Here is a 21,789-nt window from a genome sequence, read left to right on the forward strand (position 1 = left end):
TCTATAACAATGTAGCTTATAGTAAAAAGAAAAAAAAACCTTTTTATTTGACAAAAAAATCTCTTAAGATAAAAAAGTTATCAAGGTTTGAATTTTTAAAATGAAACTGCCTTTTAGAAACCCTACCCTATTTAAATGAAGTTATTATGATTGATTATAACACACAAGTATAATTTGTGAAAAGGGGGCGGAGATTTTGGAGATTAAATCCAGTCTTGCACCAAAAATAGAGGAAATTAAGGGGGAGGGGGTAGGAATTTAGGTAACAAGATGAAATATTTCCGGTCATGAGCTGGTTTTCCGGTCATGGAGTATTAAATCTTAACAATAGATTACAACAAAACGTTTGATTTATAATGTGATAATCTAATTTAAATAAATTGTATTTTTAAGATGTTAAATATTTAAAATCTGTTGAATACAAATTTTAATAATAAAAAAATATGTTTGTTTATCTTTTTAGAATGGTAGGCATTTTTTATTATTCATAAATCTACCTAAAAAGTACAAAATAATGGCCGAAAAAGTCATCACACACACTTTTTAAAATCTTTATGCTCTAAAAAGCAGCCGTTGTTTTCAGAGATATTCAAAAACACCTTTTCTAAGTTTAATGTATATTTTTAAAGAGAACAAGAACCTATAATTGTTTTTTCCATATTCCTACTGGTTGTATCAGAAAATCGGAAAACTTAGTTTTTTCTGACTCACCCTGTATAAATACCTTAAAATATCAGTTTCTAAACGTTTTAAGAAAAAGTTTTGACATGCAGAAGGGGTTTTTGTTTATTATCATTTGGGATGTACATTTACCCAATTATTTTAATTTGCAGAAGGCGTAATTCATTTTATTTTCATGGGGAAAATGCATCATCTTATCATCCATTCTCATATCCCTTAAGATTCTTAAAAGACGTACATACAGTATGAGATATAGAGTAGCTTCGCTACTACATAAAAAAAAACCTGCGTATTTTTCCGGCTGATTTGTTGTTGATCATTTGAATCAATCAAACAATCATTCTACTAACAGTAAAATCCCTTAAACGGCCATTTATGCAATATGACAGCGTGGTTTTAGTCTAGTTTTGCATTGATTTTGATGTGATTTTTAGAGTAAAGCGACTGGGGAAATGGCTGTTAATAGTTCCCAATGAAAAGAGATGTGTAATTTTTATCATTAGCCGTAACCGCCCCCCCCCCCCCCCGTTTGACGCCCTTTTATTTAGTAGCGAAGCTACTCGTAAGTAATAGATAATATTCGGCAAATTTTTATCTTCAAAAGTATATAATCATGATGTAATTATGATTATAGTTATTGTATTGTATTAGTATTATTGACAGCTTTCCGCGAATATTAAATGAAAATAATAAGGTTAAAACCAGATTTGTAAGGTCTAACAAAACTGGTATTAATTTTATGATTTCTATTTTAATATTAGTGGTGAATTGACTGTAATACGATGCTATACATGATTTTTCAGTATGGCTGAGAACCGGCTTTAATCCAGCGGATACTAATCGGTGGAAAAGATATCTAATAATTAATTTCAAACTTATATTCTGATCATAATCGTCTGTTTTATTGAGCTTCACCTTTATATGGATGTTGTCATCCTTGTTATAAAAAGAAATAAATACATTAACAAAGGTCATGAAAACTGTACTTTTACCTATCTACTAATCAAAATTCAATAAAGGTCCCCAAAGATGATGAGCCAACGAATAAGAAACGTTATTATAAAACTTTGGGGACTAGTGTAATAAACAGACCAATGTCCACTTCCTCCCCGGGTTTTTCCAACGCAAAAAGCAAATCTTCTTAAACACATTTGAATTTTTATTTGGTATGAAATTGTATAAAAAATATCCCATTCAGTTAATTTGACCCCTTAAAATAAACCCACTTAAACTGTTTTAAATCCAAATATGCAACAGACATCTAACACTTTTATTTCATTTTCCTTGTTTTGAAGTCCTAACTGCACAAAGTTATAAGAACATTGTTAAATCTTGATTGGCTGGTTTAAACTAGTCATATTCAAAATGTTCAAACAATAAATGTAATCTACAGAAGGGGTAATTTTGTTTATCATCTTTGTACATCAATTTATCTCCAATAGTCTTATCCCTTACGACAAAGTTCGTGCAATTAAAAGGTTCAAACCAAATCCATTGGGAAATTATCGAAATTTGGGTTGAAACGTTGCGATAATTTGAGTATGTTTCATGTTCCATGCTTTACATATTTCATATATCAAGGAGGGGGGGGGGGGGGGAGACATTGGACTGTTTATTACACTCCAAAGTTTTATGATAACATTTTTCTTATTCGTTTGCTTAACAACATTGGGGACTTTTATTGAATTGATTGGTTCTTTAAGTTGAATCTCCAAACGTTTCAATCACTAGATGTAATCTACAGAAGGAATAGCTTTTTTGTGGGGATGTACATTAATTTATCGGCCATTGTATTATCCCTTTAGATCTCGTTTTTTTTAAACAGGGATAGCGCATGCGAGGATAAATTAATATACCTTTCATTCAAAGGGAAACATTATAGCATTCTAAATCGTACCTAACTGTTATAGGAATCACCATCCATAGTTAGAAATTAACCTTTACCTTGTTGATAGACCAACATCCAATTACTTTTTCCTTAGAATTTTGATTCATATTCTTTACGGCTATGACATTGGATGTAGAATATACGTGGATATTATGACAGGGGAAACTTTGCATTAATTCAGGTTGCTAACATGGACATCATTTATTGGTCAGTTCGATAATCCAGTAGGAGGGGATGGGATGGAGTAAATACTCTAGAGTGCCGATGGAGGGATCATTAATTTAGACTGCTACAAGTTTCACTTTATTATAGTACATAATAATCTGGTGTAACATCCAAATAAAAATAATTCCATTTTTATGACGCGTGTCTCAGACACATACATATAGTTAAGAATACATCGATTTTTTAATATTTTTAGAAGCATCAATCGATATATTAATACTTCCAATGTTGCACCAGATTTTCCTGTACTCTAAAAAAGTAATACTTGAAGCTGGCTAAAATAACGATTTACCCCATCCACCCCTTGTAATCCATACCCTCCCCTCCTACTGGATGAATAAACTGACTAAGTAATTAGGTCCATATTAGCAAACTAGTATTTTAGTTTTAAAACGAAAAATATTTTTTTAATTGGGGGTCATTTTTTCAGGGCCAATTTATCTTGGTTTCACAGTAAAGGAGAACCATATCAGCACTGCGATTAGCGAGATCTTAACTCAAAGCTTACAGACTGACAGATGGACATCCAATTACTTTTACACAATTATAATGCAATACAAATATAAAATCGATTCAGCCCATTGAGTATAATATTTTGAAATAAAATATGAATTTGTAAGCTCTAGTATTATACATGAATATACGCTTTTCAACAATACGGTCAAATATTAAATAAAACACAAGGATGACCATTCGAAATATTCATTAAAGCGAAGCTCATTTACACAAAAACTGCTTTCCTATAATAAATAAATTTCCTTAATAAGGCTGGCTGTTTAATATTTACTTATTCCTATTTGTGTCCATGATTATTAAGATATTTGGAAAGAATTTTAATGTTAGAGGGAGATTTGAAATCTGCATCAAATTTTAAGGATTTTTTATAAAATTCGTTATTTGTATAATTCTTTCTCTAAAAGCGGAAATACAATTTAAGTTAATTAATTTTGACATCTGATTGGTGGATTGAAAATTATCTGCGCTCTGATTGGAGAAGCTTAAGTGTCGCACATCATTCAACCAATTAGAGCGCAGGTAGTTTCCAATCAACCTATCCTATTGGTTAAAAATTATGAACTTAAATTGCATTTCCGCTTTTAGATAAAGAATTATACAAAAATCGAATTTTATAGAAAAAAAAATCCTTAAAATTTGATGCAGATTTCAAATCTCCCTCTAACATTAAAATTCTTTCCAACTTATATATCCTAATGATTATAGAGATGCTTCATAATCGTCATAAGAATCTCTAATACAAAAAAAGTATGTTGTATTTAAATTCTTACGTTATTGATACAAAGTTTTAATTCAATCGGATGATTTTTACACGAATAAAAAAAAAGCTAGCTGTGAACTCTAAATGTGTCCACACGTTTCAACCACTAATTGTTATCTACAGAAGGGGTAATTTTGTGTATCCTCATTGGGTATGTACATCAATTTATAGTCGATCATCTTATCCAGTTTTATAATAACGTTTTCTTATTCGATGGTTTTACAACTTTGGGGACTTGAGTGAATTTTGATTGGTTGGTTAATTAAGTTGATTGTTCAAACATTTCAACCACTAATCTTAATCTACAGAATAGAAATTTTGAGTATCATCATTAGGGATGTACACCAATTTATTAACCATTGTCTTATACCTTTAGGTCCCTGGATGCAACACAACTTTAACATTTTGATGAAATAAAAATCTTAATAAACCTATTAAAGAAACATTATATGAAAATGTTCCATGCATATCTTTGAACTAAGAATCACAAGAAAAAATATTTTTTTGTGTGTAAATTATACTTTGATAATTTAGGGAATTATCCTTATAACAAAGTAATAGGATGTTTGTCTGTCTAAGTGTCTATGTGTCTCTTTGTCTATACCAAAGGATCTCGCTAACCGCTATACCAATCGGATTCTCCTCAACAGGTTAGCTTCTCTTAGGTCCCGGAAAGGTTTATAGCTATTTTTGGGGAGTGTTACACCACCCTCCCAAGAAAAATTGCCCATATAAAATAATAATGAGGAAAGGATCTTTTGTCTGTAAATTATTCTGGTACCCAAAGTTTTATGATCAAACTCTCTCATTCCCTAGCTCAAAAACATTAGATCTTAACTCATAGGTACAAACATGTCCACCAATGATCTTCAATAAGAATAAGATTGTAATTAGGGAGGAAGGGGACAATGAGCTGTTTATTATACTAGTACTTAAAGTTTTATGATAACGTTTTCTTATTCGTTGGCTCATCTACTTTTGGGACTTCAATTTACCTTTAATTGGTTGGTTCATTATGTTGGGTGCCCAATCGTTTCAACCACTAATTGTAATCTACAGAAGGGGTAATTTTGTGTATCATCATTGTAGTTGTTTGTGTAAGTTGTCGACCATTGTCTTATCCCTAATCTCTGATAATTAATATAAATATTCTGAATTTTGTCTCTGAATATTTAATTCTCTCATGATTATGTAAGTCTAATTTATTATAAGTAGCGCAGCTACTTTTAATCAACAGAATGTCTGTACGTCTGCAGTCTGATGACCATTCTTTTATATTCAATTTATAGAGATTTTAAACATAAATTGCTTAACTATGAATGAAAATCTCATATTCAGTGATTTATTAACAGTACGTGCCAATTTAGTTTGCTAACAGGGCATCACTTATTGGTCAGTTCGTTCATCCAGTAGGAGGCTAGGGTATGGGTAAATTGGCATGGATTGGGGGATCTTTATTTCAGCCAGCTGAAGCATTACTTTATTAGAGTACATGAAAATTTGGTGTAACATCCAAGTAATAATACATCCATTATTGCTGCGCTACTAAACTACGTATTAATCCTAGTTTTTAATATGTGCAAATTAAAATAATAAGTAATTCACAGTACATTTTTTTCATTCAAATTTTGTACTTCAATTGCAAAATAATTTTATAGATTAAATGGATAGACAATTAATATTTCTGCAATTTTTATTTTTTTTGTATGCTAGCAAATAGCTTTTTAGCGACTTGGCTGTGTCAATATTTCCGACGCAATTGGCTGATATTCAAAAACCCATTTTAGAATCGGCACAGGGCCAACCCCATGAACTTACAATTATTTAAAGTCTGCCTCTATTTTTTTAATATTAGACAAAAAAAAATTTGATATTCCTTGCCTATTCAGATCTAAAAATATTCTTTTGTTTTCAGATTCCAAGAAGCCGTTTCCATCATTCTCGAATGTTGTTAGCTCCACCTATATCCAGGTAAATGAATAACTAGGTGCTTTCCTTTAAAGTCCACTGAACCCATCGACGTCCTGCAAGAGTAGAGTAGGGGAGTGTTTTGTTTAACACCCCCCCCCCCCCCAAACTTTGAAAACCCTCAAAATTTATAAAAATGCATTTGATTACTCCCCTCGTATCTTTAAAAACCCTCATTTTATCCCCAACTCCCCTTTTATTAAAAAATCATAAATAAGGGGTGGGAGGAGTAGTTTTTATCGACACAACCCAATCTGTCCCGATTTTGTATCACTTTTGAAAAGTGCGATTCCTTTGACGTCATATAAAAAGGGAAGAGGGGAAGAAAATCTCTTCCCTTTTCTCCCATCTCTTTTAAAGAGATTTTCTTCCCCCCCTCCCTTTTTCTTTCCCGAAACGTATATGACGTAACTGGAATCGCACTTTTCAAAGTGATACAAAATCGGGACAGATTGGGTTGTGTCGTTTTTATCCAATTTCTACAGAGTGCGGGGTTACACAGAACCATTTATAACCTAACCTATTCTAACCTAAAATAAAAACTACACTTATGTTTTAATGATCAACAGGCACTTTGAGGTAAACCACCAATTATGGATCAATCATTCACAATAACCCATAACACCTAAAAAAAAAAGTTTCCAGCAGATAAATATTTTTTTTTAGTTTGTTAAACTTTTGAAACGTAAGCCCATAAGAATGATTATTATACAAATCTAATTTTAACCGTTTTGTTAATGACAAATTAATTATCAAAACCCAAACTTAAAATGTTTTAATAAATTGTTAATTAACCCTAAAATAATTGTTAAAATTTGTTTTATTGTACATGGTACTTTAAAGTAGAAAAATAGATTTTTTTCGCATTGTATAGTATACAGATTTCTGCAACTTAAATCTGCTGAAGGGACAATTGTACAATCATCATTAGGGGTGTACATCAATTAATTGTCTTATCCCTTAAGATCCCTGAATAACTGTAGACAAACTGTCAACTGAATTTGAGTTTCCGATTGTGTACATAGCAAACTTATCCTATCTCAATATTTACTACTAGCTAAAAAAAAGCTTCAAACTTCCCACCAAAAAATCTAAAGAAGGTGTATCAACTTTTTTTATAGCTAGCCGGTTCTTTTAGTAAGTAGTAGATGTAAAATTTTTCATAGAATTCAGATATGCAATCGGTTTTTTTGTAGACCTCTTATTTTTTAAGTAATTTAAGTTTTTTAAAAAAATAATTAAGTCGGTTTTAAGGTACTAAAACGCAACAAAATAAAAGAAGAAAATGGCCAGTAAGAACAAAAATAGTAAGATCTTTAATTTGACACCTTACTTTTAAAATTCTGTTGAGTAATTATTGAAAAAATCTATTTTTTTAACCTCAGTTTAATAAAAACTTTAGACCTAAATATTTTCTCAAACAGACATAAAAAACATGGGTTCATATATACCTTTAGAATCAGAAAAATATTACGAATCCATTGTAAGCAAAATTGAAAAAAAGTAAAAAAATTAAAAATTAAACAAATGGCCAATTGTATTTTTTGTTCAGGCAACACTATCGTCTTCCCTTTTTTACCCACTCTTTACCCCCTCTTTACCCCCTTCCCATTTTTATACTCAATTCAAGAATTAAGGCGTTGCCTGTACAATATGATATGATATTTTCATATAATTCCTTTTATTGTAGTTTATATACTATATTGTAAACTTTTTTTTCAATTTTGCTTACAATGAATTTGTAATATTTTTCTGATTCTAAAGGTATATATGAACCCATATTTTTTTATCTGTGAAATAATAAGATTAAGTTCAAAGTTTTTATTCTCGTGGGTTTAAAAAAATCGATTTTTTCAATAATTACCTGACAGAATTGAAAAAGTAAGGTGTCAAATTAAAGATCTTACTATTTTTGTTCATAATGGCCATTTTCTTTCTTTTTTTTTGTTGCAGTTTAGTACCTTAAAATCGACTTAATTTTTTTTTTAAAAACTTAAATTACTTAAAAAATAAGAGGTCTACAAAAAAACCGATTGCATATCTGAATTCTATGAAAAATTTTACATCTACTACTTACTAAAAAACCGGCTAGCTATAAAAAAAAAGTTGATACACCTTCTTTGAAAAATTAAAATTTTGTATGTGCATATAATGTATAAATAGCTTAAACATTATATCCCTTTTCCCTTTGACCGGAGTAGCTGAAAATAGCTTTTGCAATAGTTGAGTTATCTGTTGTACAACTTAGGAAATTAGGGAAGAAATGGGCAATCAATTTTAAGTAGATCAGACAAACTGTTTGACAGTGTGTTGTTGAGATGTACGAAACCATTTTACCCATAAAATGTTAATTAAAAACTAATTGACTTTTACTATCTGGAAGGTAATTATAAAGCAATTAAATGACTGGCGGCATTACGCACACACTGTGCTTAGGTACTAAAATAGTTTAAGTGGTACTTTCCCCTAAAAAGTACTTAAACACCTTTCCTTTATTTTGAAAAATGGGGTGTGTTTGATTTTTCCCCTAAACCTGCTTTAACCCAAGGGGGCTGCTTTTTCCATTAACTAACCCCCCCCCCCCACTCCTCAATATTTTAATTTATTTGAAAATAAAAATGGGGGATTAAACTGATCAACAATTCAAATTGAGGGAAATCACCGATTAATGTATTTTGCAGCATTTAAGCCGATATATAGTACTGTAATCTAAGGGGCGTGTGGCGGACGGTAATCGCTAAGGGCTAGTTTTTTAGAGAAGCTTCGCTACAACTCAATAATACCAGTTACAAATAAGTACTTTATTTTAGGAAAGTACAAACAATGCTTAAGCATTTAAATACATAATGCAAGAGTTAGGTCAGGTTAAAAGTGGTTAACAAATGTTCCTTTCATTCTGTATAATTGGGAAAGAATACACATTAATGGAACCCGAACAATTACTAAATTTACATTGATAATAATAACACTAAGCTACAACAAAATATTATACAGGTAAAATAGATTTAGAAGAGTGCAGCTAGTATTAAAGTTATTCTGTAGCTTTTTAATGGACTTCCAGCTTCTAATCATTTATAAGCTTTGGGGGGGTTATTTTAAAATCTTGATTTGATTGTACAAATTAATCTACAAAATGTGTTATCTTATTCCATATTATCCTTAAAAGTAATTAAAATATTGGGAATATTGGACTGTTATATTGGTACCCAAAGTTGATTGCTAGTAGGCTAAAAAAAACTTTGGGTACTTTTATTGAATCTTAATTGGTTGGTGCAAACTTGAAGAATCAATCAATAATTCAAAATTACAGAAGGGGTAATTTTATTAATTATCATTAGGGATGTATATAAATTTATCGTCCATTGTCTTATCCCTAAATATCCCTGGCTGTTCTGGAATTTAGGATCAAGTTAAGTCAGGAATGAATAGATAGGAGATCTTAAGAATAGATATTTATCGCATCGTATTATAGACAGCTTTCCGCGGATATTAGAATGAACAATAATATGAATAAAACCAGTTTTGTTAGACTCAAGGGGGCTAAGCACCGGGCTAACAAAACTGGTATTAATTCTATGATTTTTAATTTGATATGCGTGGAACATTCTCTGTAATACAATTCTATACATGATTTTTCGGCATAGCTGATAACCGGTTTTAATCCGGTTTCGAAGCAATACTGGAAAAATAGAAAAAGAAAATGAAAACACAATGATTAAAAGTCGATTGTCCCCTCCCTCCCTCAATTCATATCTTACAAAATTTATATTTTTTGTTTGGCTATACTTAAACGCCTGCCCCCCCCCCCTCTCCAATGAAAAAATGTAGGAACTAAAAAAAGGATGGAAATGTGGAAACGGTAATGACTGTTTTGTTGGTATTTGTTCAACAAATTAAGACTAAATGCCAGAAAAATACTTTTGGAGCTTAAAATATAATTTATGTTAGAGAGAGAGAGAGAGAGAGAGAGAGAGAGAGAGAGAGAGAGAGAGAGAGAGAGAGAGAGAGAGAGAGAGAGAGAGAGAGAGAGAGAGAGAGAGAGAGTGAGAGAGAGAGAGAGAGAGAGAGAGAGAGAGAGAGAGAGAGTGAGAGAGGTGACAATGGGCTGTTTAAAACACGATTTATTATTTGTTGGGGACTTTAGTGAATTTTGATTGGTTGATTTATTAAGTTCAGTGTTCAAAAATTTCAACAACCAAGTCCAATCTATAAAAAGGTAATTTTGTGTGTCATCATTAAGGAAATACATCAAATAATCGAACATTGTCTTATTCCTTTAGATCCCTTTATTAATGCAGTTTTTTTTATGTAGTGTCGAGTTTGAGCCTCATAATTAAAACTTGCTATCATACTAAAGAAGTTAAAAATGTTTTAAGTACTAATTAATGATTTTTACTTTATAACATCAATTTTATTATTACCAGGGTGGGAGGGGGCATTTGACTGTAAATTATACTGGTACTCAAAGTTTTATAATTTCGTTTCATATTCGTTGACTTTGGTACTTTGTTTAATTATGGTTGGATGATTTCAAACTAGTTATTTTGTTATTTTTCTAATTGTGGATGTAAATCAAATTATCATTAATTGTCTTATCCCTTAGAATCCCTGACAATTACTTTATACTCATACTAGCGGATACGCCCCTAGAGGCCTCTAGGGGGCACTTGAGGAGAAGAGAGTCAAATTTAATAACCCAATTACTTATTTTAAATTTTAAAAGAAAAGTAAAAGAAAATTTTTTTTTGGGGGGGGGGCGAAATTTTTTTTTGGGGGGGATGCCTCCCCTTTAATTTTTAATTTAGGTTAAAAAAAATTTTAAAATAATTTTTTTGAGGGGGGGATTTTTTATTTTTTGGGGAGGTTTGGGGGTGTCCAACCACCCAAAAAAATAGTTATGAACCTTCTCGGGATCTATGAGAAGCTACCCTGTAAAGGAGAACCCGGTCGGTTCAGCGGTTAGCGAGATCCTGCGGTACAGACACATAGATACACAGACACACAGACATCCTGTTACTTTATTATAAAGATATGAAAACAGGGAAAGAGAAATAGAAAAATGGATAATAAATTAATTTTCAGCCCTTTGGTTTTGAACAAACGAATAAGGAAGCATCAATATAAAAATTTTTGGACTGGTGTAATAAACAGACCAATATCCCTACACGCCCTGGAATAAGACCCTAAAATGATTTGCAATACAATTGGCTGAAAAATTTCAATTTAATATGGTAATTAAATTAAAAACAACGAAATTTGATAGTTTATCGCATTGTTTTATAGACAGCTTTCTGCGGATATTAAAATGCAAATTTTTAAGATTGAAGCCATTCTTGGTAGACCAATGTTCCAAAGGCTGGGATGGCAAAACTGGTTTTAATTTTATGATTTTTATTTTGCTAAAATTTTATTGTAATTTTTTTTTTAAATGTTCAAATGAAAAAAGCGTATATAGCTGTTTCAGAAACTTTATTAAGTCATTTTTAAAGTTGAATATTATTATGAACGTTGTTATCCTTGTTATATTAAATATTCCAAAATTATTCGCCGTATATAAAAATTGGCTTGTTAACTACATATCGTTACAACTTGCGATTTTTAAAAGGATATATGGTTAGATCAATGGTGTATAAAAACCCAATCTAAAACCTTTATTTGGAAGTCCTTACTCTAAATACTAACTAAGCAAGTCTATTCATAAGCCAAGACATCCTTTTTCTTGGCTTAACTATAACTGATGTTTTTAGAATCTCTTTTTTAAGATGTTTTACCACGGTTATGTAATTACAAGAATAAGAAAAATTGGCAAACAGATTTATTTTTTATTCTCCTATCCCTATATTTATGTAACTATTCCTTTTTCCAAACGAGGCATATTTAACCTAAAAAAGTTTGAATATCATTATTAAGAAAAAAAGTATTATATTTTTTTTTAATTTTAAAATTTAAATGAATTGTTTAAATAAATCGATAGATAAATAGTTGGATGTATAGATGGGCTGTTTATTGCACTAGTTCCTTATTTTTTTTTCATTCGTTGGCTTAACAATTTTGGGGACTTTTATTGAATTTGATTGGCTCATAAAGTTGAGTGTCCAAACGTTTCAAGCACTAAGTGTAACTACAGAATGTGTAGTTTTCTGTTTGTCATTGGGGATGTACGTCAATTTATCAGCCATTGTCTTATCCTTTTAGATCATAAGAAAGATAGAAAATTAATAAGATAGTTTGATAGAAAGATACAAAAATATAAAGATACATATAAATATAGAATATAGACATAGAGAAGTAAAGATTGATAGATAGATAAGTAGATAAATAAATAGATAATTAATCTATTTCCATAATTTTAAGGTTTGTAATTAATGTCTCATTATAAAGATGTTAATGTTAAAAACCGTTGACTTTGTAAAAGCTGGTACCGTAAATAAATAATCTTACACTATAACAATACAATTTCTACCTAAAACAGTCTCCTACTCTACTGTCAAACTCCTATAACAGAAGGTCCTCAGAAATTCATGATCTTACAACCTACAAAAATAATGCACTTTTTTCCGGAAGGGAGGGGACAATGGACTGTTTATTACACTAGTTCCTATAGTTTTATGAGAACGTTTTCGTATTCATTGGCTTAACAACTTTGGGGACTTTTATTGAGTTTTGATTAGTTGGTTTATTAAGTTGAGGGTTCAAACGCTTCGATCACTAATTGTGAGAGAAAGCGTAATTTTGTGTATAATCATTGGGAATGTACGTACATCATTGGCCATTGTCTTATCCCTTTAGATTCCTGACATTTTATATGCGCTTAACTCATAATCTGTCTAATTAAAGTTAACTATATTGGCTTAATCTACTCTAGAATAAAGAGAACCTTAAAATTACTTTTGTATGACTAGCGAGTTCGCCTCTAGGGGCCCTTAAGTTTGGTAGAGGGAAGGAAGAAGTATCCCGCTATTGTAGTTTTAAAACGAAAAATTTTCGACACCCTTGTACGAAAGGAAGTCCAGTAAGTCGTAAAGTGGCGCCTCCTAGCAGGACTTGAGATTATTGGCGAATTCTCTTGGGAGGTGATGTGATCCAAATTAGTTATAAACCTTCTCATGGCCTATGAAAAGCTACATTGTAAATGAGAACCATATCGGTTAAGTGGTATACACTATACAGTATAAAAGGTTTGACCATGCTATAATTCAAACCAAACAATCAAGAAAAGTTCCCACAGTTTTTGAGCCAACGAAAAGATAATATGGTATAGAACTTTGGGTACCAGTATAATTTACAGTAATTTCAATCGTTTTGTTTGGGTTTTCGGCAAGTTTTGGGCTATTTTCTTGAAAATTTATTTACATTCGATTCGAATATTACTTTGAGGATATTATAAAATGCAACATATTTTTTTTTAACCATAACTTTATGTCTGTAATTAAAAAAGTTTTATCTAGATATAGCGCACGCGATTCCTAGATTTCTTTTAAGATACTAAACTAGGATGGCAACATCCAGAAAAGCGGATTAAATATACATATTTGAATAAAAAGCAGTTTCCCTTAAAGTGTTTATTCAAGAAAAAACGCACCTACCCTTTTATTTTGAAATAAGGGTGGGGGGGGGGGGAGTTTTTTTTATTTTTGATCATATTGGGTTAGGTTATATTAGATACAGGGCAGAATTATTTTCAATTGCGGCGGGGGGAGGGGGGATGGTATTGTGATTGTTAGGCACTTTGAGGGAAATCAGGACATTGCACCCCAGCCCTAAAGAGAGAAAGAGGGGTCATAGGACTGTTTATGACACTAGTCTCCAAAGTTTTATAATATTTTTTTCTTTTTGGTTTGCTTAACTACTTTGAGGACCTTTAAATTAAACTTTGATTTTTCCAAACGTTTCAACCACTAATTTTAATCTACAAAAGGGGTAATTTGTGCATCATCATTGGATATGTACATAATTTTATCGCTCATTGTCTTATCCCTTTAGATCACTGCTAGCACACCCCCCCCCCCCTCCCTAAAACTAAAAAAAAAATGTAAACGGACCTAACCCCCTGTTTACAATTGTTAGCTCTAACTTGATAAACTATTTATGACAACTATCCCATAAAGCCACCATAAATTTAAAATACATTCTTTAATATTGCTTTTATTATTTTAAACAATTATATCCAAGTATTTTGTAAGGGGATAACAAAATTTTATCTTTTTTAGAATATACATTATATCTAATATCATCAATTGATTTAATTCATTTTTATAATTCCAACTTGTTTTGTTGAAACGTCTTTTAAGGGCAAAGTTTGATGTACTGAATTTTTATTTTCCGAATGTGTACATATCTTCTGCTCCTATCTCAATTAAAATCTTAAAAGGGCGTCAAACTTCCAAAAAAAAATCAAAATTTGAAAAATTAAAATTTTGAATGAATAATGTTCAAATTGTTTATACATTACTAGCGGCTACGCCCCCTAGAGGCCTCTAGGGGCACTTGAGGAGGAGGGAGTCGAATTTGATAACCCAATTTCTTATTTTAGATTTTAAAAAAAAATTTTAAAAATATTTGGGGGGTGAAATTTTTTTTTCTTGGGGGGGTTTCCCCCCCTTCCATTATTTTAGTTTTTTTTTTTTGGGGGGGGTTGGGGGGTCTCACCCCCCAAGAAAATAGTTTAAACCTTCCCGGGACTTATGAGAAGCTACCCTGTTAAGGAGAACCCGATCGGTTCAGCGGTTAGCGAGATCCTTCGGTACAGACACACAGACAAACATCCTGTTACTTTAGTATAAGGATATCGCTTTTCCCTTTGACCGGGGTAGCTGAAAATAGCGTTTGCAATAATTGAGTTATCTGCTGTACAACTTTGGAAATTAGAAAAGAAATAGGCAATCCATTTTCAGCACATCCAAAGTTTGGTATAGTGCTCGTCAGGGAGGTAAGACCATTGGACTTCAAATTATACTGGTACCCAATGTTTTGTAACCGAATTGTCTTATTCGTTAGCTCAAAAACTTTGAGTACTATAATTTTGAGTAATTGGTTCTATACTAGTAGTGTTCAAACATTTCAACCATGAATTGAATCTACAGTAAGAATAATTTAGTTTATCATCATTAGGGATGGTAATAAAATTATCATCCATTGTCTTATCCCTTATGATCCCTGGATATTTATATGGGGTAATGTACAGTACAATACTATAATGGACTATGATATTTAATTGTAAAATATGTACAACTTATTTCTAATTTAGCGGTTTTAACGATCCTTTCAGCAAAGTAATAAGTTGTCCATCGGTGAGTGTCTGTCTGTCTTTCTGTTTGTAAAAACAGAACTAGCTAACCGCTGAACCGATATGGCTCTCCTTTACAATTAGGCTTCTCTATCAGATATAGTACAAACACCAAAAATATTATCAACGACTCTATAAAACAACAGTATAAAAAACCAAGGATTTTTTTATTTAACCCCCCAAGAAAAAAAGTTTATATAGGGGTAGGGCTCCAGCGAAAGGAAGAAACAATCTTAAAAATAAACCAGTTAGGGAGTTGAATCCATTTTTATAGAAGCAGAAATATAATCTATGATTATGGTTTGGACCCTCTAAAACTGTAATCTACCTTTCCACTTTCCCCTCTCTTGGTGAAGATATCTTCAACGCCGATACGATTTTTGAAATGTAAGATTCTACTTTCCCCTCTTTTGGTGAAGATATCTTCAACGCCGATACGATTTTTGAAATTTAAGATTCCACTTTTGCCTCTCTTGGTGAAGATATCTTCAACGCCGATACGATTTTTGAAATCTAAGATTCCACTTTTGCCTCTCTTGGTGAAGATATCTTCAACAAGAGAGACAAAAGTGGAATCTTATATTTCAAAAATCGTATCGGCGTTGAAGATATCTTCACCAAGAGAAGGGAAAGTGGAAGGGTAGATTACAGTTTTAGAGGGTCCAAACCATAATCATAGATTATAGTTCTGCTTCTATAAAAATGGATTCAACTCCCTAACTGTAAACAGAATTAAACAATGATAATAACAAAATAAACAGATGAAATCAGGGATCTAAAGGGATAAGCTAATGGCCGATAACTTGAAGTACATCACCAAAGATCAATCACAAAATTACCCCTTCTTTAGATTACAATTAGTGATTTAAACGTTTGGACACTGAACTGAACTGAATAAAATAAATAAAAAGTTGATAAGCCAAAATATTAGAAAACGTTATTATAAAACTTTAGGGACTAATTTAATAAACAGCCCAATGTCCCCTCTCTCCCTGAGATGAAATACATTATAGAGTAGGTTATTATTGGTTTAGTAAAAAATTACCCGAAAGTGTAAATCAAATATCTTTTTACAACATTATTCTAGGATTCTATTTAAGCAAAGCAAACCGAACTTCTTTCTTATTACATCACGCTATTATTGTTTACTTTTTTGTGGTTTTATGTAAAAAATTCATTATTTAAGTATTCTTTTTATGTAAAATACCAACGTTTTGTTGATTTACAAAATTTACACAAATAATGAATTCTACGTTTCAAATGGAGGTTACTGTTCTTGTGCATTAGCGTCTGCGCCCCAAGCATCTAGGAAGGAAGGAGTGGTGGTAAAAAATAGTCTAAAACCATACATGGATCTATTTGAGTCTTCCTTAAATAGAGAACCTAATTGTATTTAGTGAGGTCCTAACAGACCAACTAAAAATCCAGGGAGTGATTGGACATTGGGCTGTTTATTACACTAGTCCCCAAATTTTATAATAACGTTACCTTATTTCGTTGACTTAACACCTTTGCAGACTTTTATTAATTTTTTATTTGTTGTCATTAAGTTGAGTTAGAACAACTACTAATTGTAACTTACATAAGGGGTTCTTTTGTGTATCATCATTTGGGATATACATCAATTTATCGACCATTGTCTTATGCTTTAGATCCCTATAAAAACATTATTGCTACCTTGTACAATAGGATAAACCAGAATTTATTCCTCTATGATTTTATGTTTATTTTTCTAATTGTTGAGCTTTGATTTTATAAACGTTATCATCCTTGTTTGAATGTTTTAAACACCCAATTATTTCCTTACTAAACCTTTTGGAACATATATCTTAAGACTTTAACTCAGCGATCTTAGGGGATAAGACAATGGACGATAAATTTATGTACATCCCCAATGATTATACACAAATTATCCCATCCTTAGATTTCAATTAGTGGTTTAAACTTTTGGAAACTCAACTAAATGAACCAACCAATCAATATTCAATAAAAGTCTCCGATGATTTAGAGCCGACGAAGAAGATATCGTTGTTATTAAACCTTGGGTACCAGTGTAATTTACAGTCCAATGTCCCATCCCTCCCGGTCTTAACTTAATTATCACTTAGAGCGCCATTTAATAACAAGATGCGTTTAGTGCAATAGAGCGAAATATTTAGATTGTTCAATTTTGGGTTTTGTAAGAGGTATATAAATCCTTACAATAAGTAACAGGGTGTCTGTTTGTCTGTTTGTCTATCTGTTCCGGAGGATCTTGCTAACCGCAGAACCGATAAGGTCTCTTTTACAGGGTAGCTTTGCATAGGTCCCGGGAAGATTTACAACTATTTTGGGGCATGGTACCACCACCCTACAAAGAGAAATCGGGTGTAGAAAAATATTACCCTCCACAAAAAGATATTTGTAGAAATATCTCTAAAATTCTAGCTTTGAAATATATTAAAACCTGTCTTGATATCATGCTTTTTTGACAATTATTTTTTTAATACTATACTATTACAGAATAAAACTGTAGGGGTAAGAAATTGCACAAAAATAGCCCAAAACTAACCACAGACTCAAATCTAAAAAGTTAATAGCCTAAATCCATCCTAGGATCAATATGAAGCTTAACTAAAATAGAGATCTCAATTATTTTGGTAGTTAGCAAGATCTTAACGGACAAACAAACAAAATTACTTTATACAATAGGATGCAGAAAAGGACAAAAAATAGCTCCTAAAATGGTCTAATCTATGTTTAAAAAGGCACCTCAAATTGATCTATTTAAAGATTCAGTGAGAGGTGCTGGAAAATAACAAGCTCTTAAGGATGTTTAATGTTTTAATTACATAGATTACTACATCATGCTCAGGTGCAACAACAATATTGCTTCATGATACATCACCAATGATGATAAATATAATTACCCCTTCTGTAAATTAAAATTATTGATTCAAAAGTTTGAGCATTTCCACCAATCAAAATTTAATAAATTACCAAAATTTTTTAAGGCATTGAATGAGAAATTGCATTTATAAAACTTCGGATACTAGTGTAATGTCACTTCCCTCTTTGACTAATAGTTAATTATCACAGCTTTCCACGGATATGAAAATATAAATTTATAAGATTAAAACTGAAGACCCGAGCTAAAAAAAATGAAATTAATTTCATGACTTTTATTTTAATACTCATGGAAAATTGTCTGTAATACGATACTGTGCATAATTTTTCTGTATAGCTGAGTATCGGTCCTAATCAGCTTTTACCAACAATGAAATAAATTCGGGAAAAATCACGAAACCTATACGCGTTTTTCAGCTGTCTTTGGGGGGCAACACATCGTAAAATTGACGACCTCTCCATTTGCCCCCCAAATATTAGTTTATATTCATTTCGCTTGTCGGTTATACTTTATACCTGGGTCCTAATCCAGCGGATGTTAATCGGTTTCGAGCCATACTAGAAGACCTTATTCTAGTTGCGCCTGGGTTTTTGGTGTTTCGCAGGGGGACCTCTTCGACCCTAGGTTATTTTTTAATGTGTAGCTGCACAATCTTCACGCCCCAGTAATTAAGAGTACCCAAAGTAATTAAGAGGTTAAAATTATACACGCACTTGACACTCTCTATATATACCAACATATTAATTCGATAATGCAAGTGTTTACGACCAGGATAAGGGATAAGATACTGGATAATAGATTGATATACAATTACATCCTCTTTATCCCTCTTTTGAGTAAAGTTTATGCCTTATTGGTTTAAATCGTCCATTTATGATTTTTAAAACGGAGCCCAAAGTTTCTAAGCTAACGAATGAGAGGATAAAACTTTGGGTACCAGTATGATTTACAGTTATAATGTCCTCTCTTCCCTGATTTAGGACGGTTTTAAGATAAAGTGAACAAAGTAAAAAGTATAAAAGCAATTTTTTTAATTCAGTAAAAGAAAGACATAGTACATTTATATCATGTGATGTTTAAGTCAACTTTCAAGACAATTTAGAAAAATACAGCCGTAAAATAGCCTGAAACCTGCCCTGGATTAAATCACAGCTTTTAATACAAACTAAAACACCGTTAACGTGGACACACAAATTGATTATGACATGCTTATTTATCAAAAGTACCGTATTTTTCGGAAGCATAAAAAATCTGTTAATTTTTGTGTTAATAAAGAATTAGCTACGACCCCCCTAATATGGATAAAATTTTATAGAATCAATATAGACAAATTATGATTGTGTTCAAACGATTTAGCATAGTTTTTAATTCAACCAAAAAGCAGATTTTTAATTGTTATTTATCGCATCGTATTATAGACAGCTTTTCGCGGATACTAATGAAAAAATATGAGATTAACACCAAGAGAGGGGTAGGTTTCTGGTAGAATCCGTAAAGGTTATGTGTTATAAGTTAAAAACAGTAGTAGAACGATAAAATTTATGTTAACTTTAAAAAATTGTTTTTGTCTATAGTTCTTTTCAATAAGTAATACACACATTTAGTGAATATTATCGTTCTACTACTATTTTTAAGCCTTAAAACACACACCTTTACAGATTCTACTAGAAACCTATCCCTCTCTTTTGTTAGCTCCGATTTTATCATTTTCATTTCAATATGCAGAAAAAAAATGTCTATACTACGTTACGATACATAATGTTTCAGTATTGCTGCGGATATTAATCGGTTCCGAAGCCATACTAGAAATATATACTTTTGCTGATTATTGTACAAATATGTTTGTTTTTTAACCGGAATTAATCTTATATTTAATTTATTATTTTAGTATCCCCGTAAAGCTGTCTATAATACGATTTGATAGATAACTATTACAAATTTATAGGTAAACTTGAAATTACCAATTATCAATAGGACTATAAAATTAAAAGAATTTAAAGTAGCTAATAAACGTCAATTTTATGAGGAAAAAAACAAGTATAATTTAATTCATATAAGTTTGTCGGCAAGTATGTTGAAATATCCAATATGATCAATTCAGGGCAGGTTTTAAGCTATTTCAATAACCTTTAATAACTTTAGTTCAATAATAAATATTTCATAGTGCGAAGGGATAAGACAATGGACGATAAATTTATCTACAAATGCATCCCTTTTGTATATTTGAAAAGTTTATAACAATCAATCAAAGTACATTTTTTAGCCAACGAATAATATAAAATAATTAAATCAGTCCAATGTTCCCTCCTTCTCTTAGATATTAGCCCATCTACGATATAACAAGTGTTTTTATTTTTTTTGTACATGACATACGTCCAAAGTGGTTTATTGTGAAGCTTTGCTGAGAATTTTTGCATAAAATATGTATTAATAACATATTGCTTATAACTTTTAATAAGATAATTAAATACTTAACCATAATCAAGATACAGACATTTTTTTTATAAAAAAAAAGATATGATGTATTGATTCAGTGATTATCGAGATACTTTGCTACATACATACATACACACACACAGACATTCTGCTACTTTTAGCTTTACTATTTTTTTAGAAAAATAGATATTTTATTACGTGGATCTTACACAAGATTTTCATGTTCTCTAATAAAGTGATTCTAATAGCAGGCTTATATAACGATTCCCCATTACACCTCCTCTCCTCTTACTGGATGAAAGAACTAACCAATAAACGAGCTTCAAGCTAAAAATTTCCACGTATATTCTACATCCACTTTAAGAATAAAGATCTTGCAAGCTTCCGTTACTATAAAATTAACATATGCGATTAATTTTAAATTCAGTTTTTTTTAATAAAAATTGAAGTAAATTGGTAGTAAAATATGGGGTATAGTCCCTTTCGTGACATCGCACCTTAAGTGGCGATTATTTGTATTTTTCACAGTAGGTTTTCTCCTATTTCTAGCCCCTGCGGGGGGCTCTAACCCTGCGGGGCCAATTACCTAACCCTGTTGGGCAATCACTTAACCCAATATAACCTAACCTAACCATAAAATAACCTATAAAAAGCCATTTTAAAAAAACGACAAATCGCCCCTTAAGGTGCGATGTCACGAAAGGGACTATTCCCTGGGGTATAGTCCCTTTCAGTTCAGGGATCTTAAGGGATAAGACAATGGATGATAAATTGATGTACATCCCCAATGATGATGAATAAAATTACCCCTTCTGCAGATAAAGATTATTCGTGTAAAAGTTAAAATTTTAGAAAGTACCCAAAGTTTTAAACCAAAAATTATGTATGTGTTTATTAAAACTTTGGGTACCAGTGTCAATTATAGTCCAAACTTCTCTCAATCCCCCCAAATAATAGATAATGAATTAAATAGGATTAAAGCACAGTTAAATTCCTGTATTTACATTAGCAGAATATTATCTAGAAAGAGAGGGATAAGTTAAAGAAGATAAATGAAAATTGATACATTAGTCCCCCAACGTTTTATAATAACGTTTTCTTATTTGTTGGCTTAACAATCTTGGTGGCTTTTATGGATTTGC

The 21,789-nt window shown here is 31.4% G+C and overlaps 1 protein-coding gene across 1 annotated transcript in view; it reads left to right on the plus strand.

Annotated features, from left to right (window-relative positions):
- The window catches only part of LOC145333887 (uncharacterized), a 190,758-nt gene that overhangs the window by 55,083 nt on the left and 113,886 nt on the right, over positions 1 to 21,789 (plus strand). The window contains exon 3 of the mRNA XM_080179144.1: positions 5,986 to 6,041. Within this exon, the coding sequence (XP_080035270.1) occupies positions 5,986 to 6,041 (56 nt within the window). The remainder of the gene's footprint in view (positions 1 to 5,985; positions 6,042 to 21,789) is intronic.

This window comes from Acartia tonsa, chromosome 12 (genome assembly GCF_053477335.1).
Source record: "Acartia tonsa isolate MP-2025a chromosome 12, ASM5347733v1, whole genome shotgun sequence".
Lineage (NCBI taxonomy): Eukaryota > Metazoa > Arthropoda > Copepoda > Calanoida > Acartiidae > Acartia > Acartia tonsa.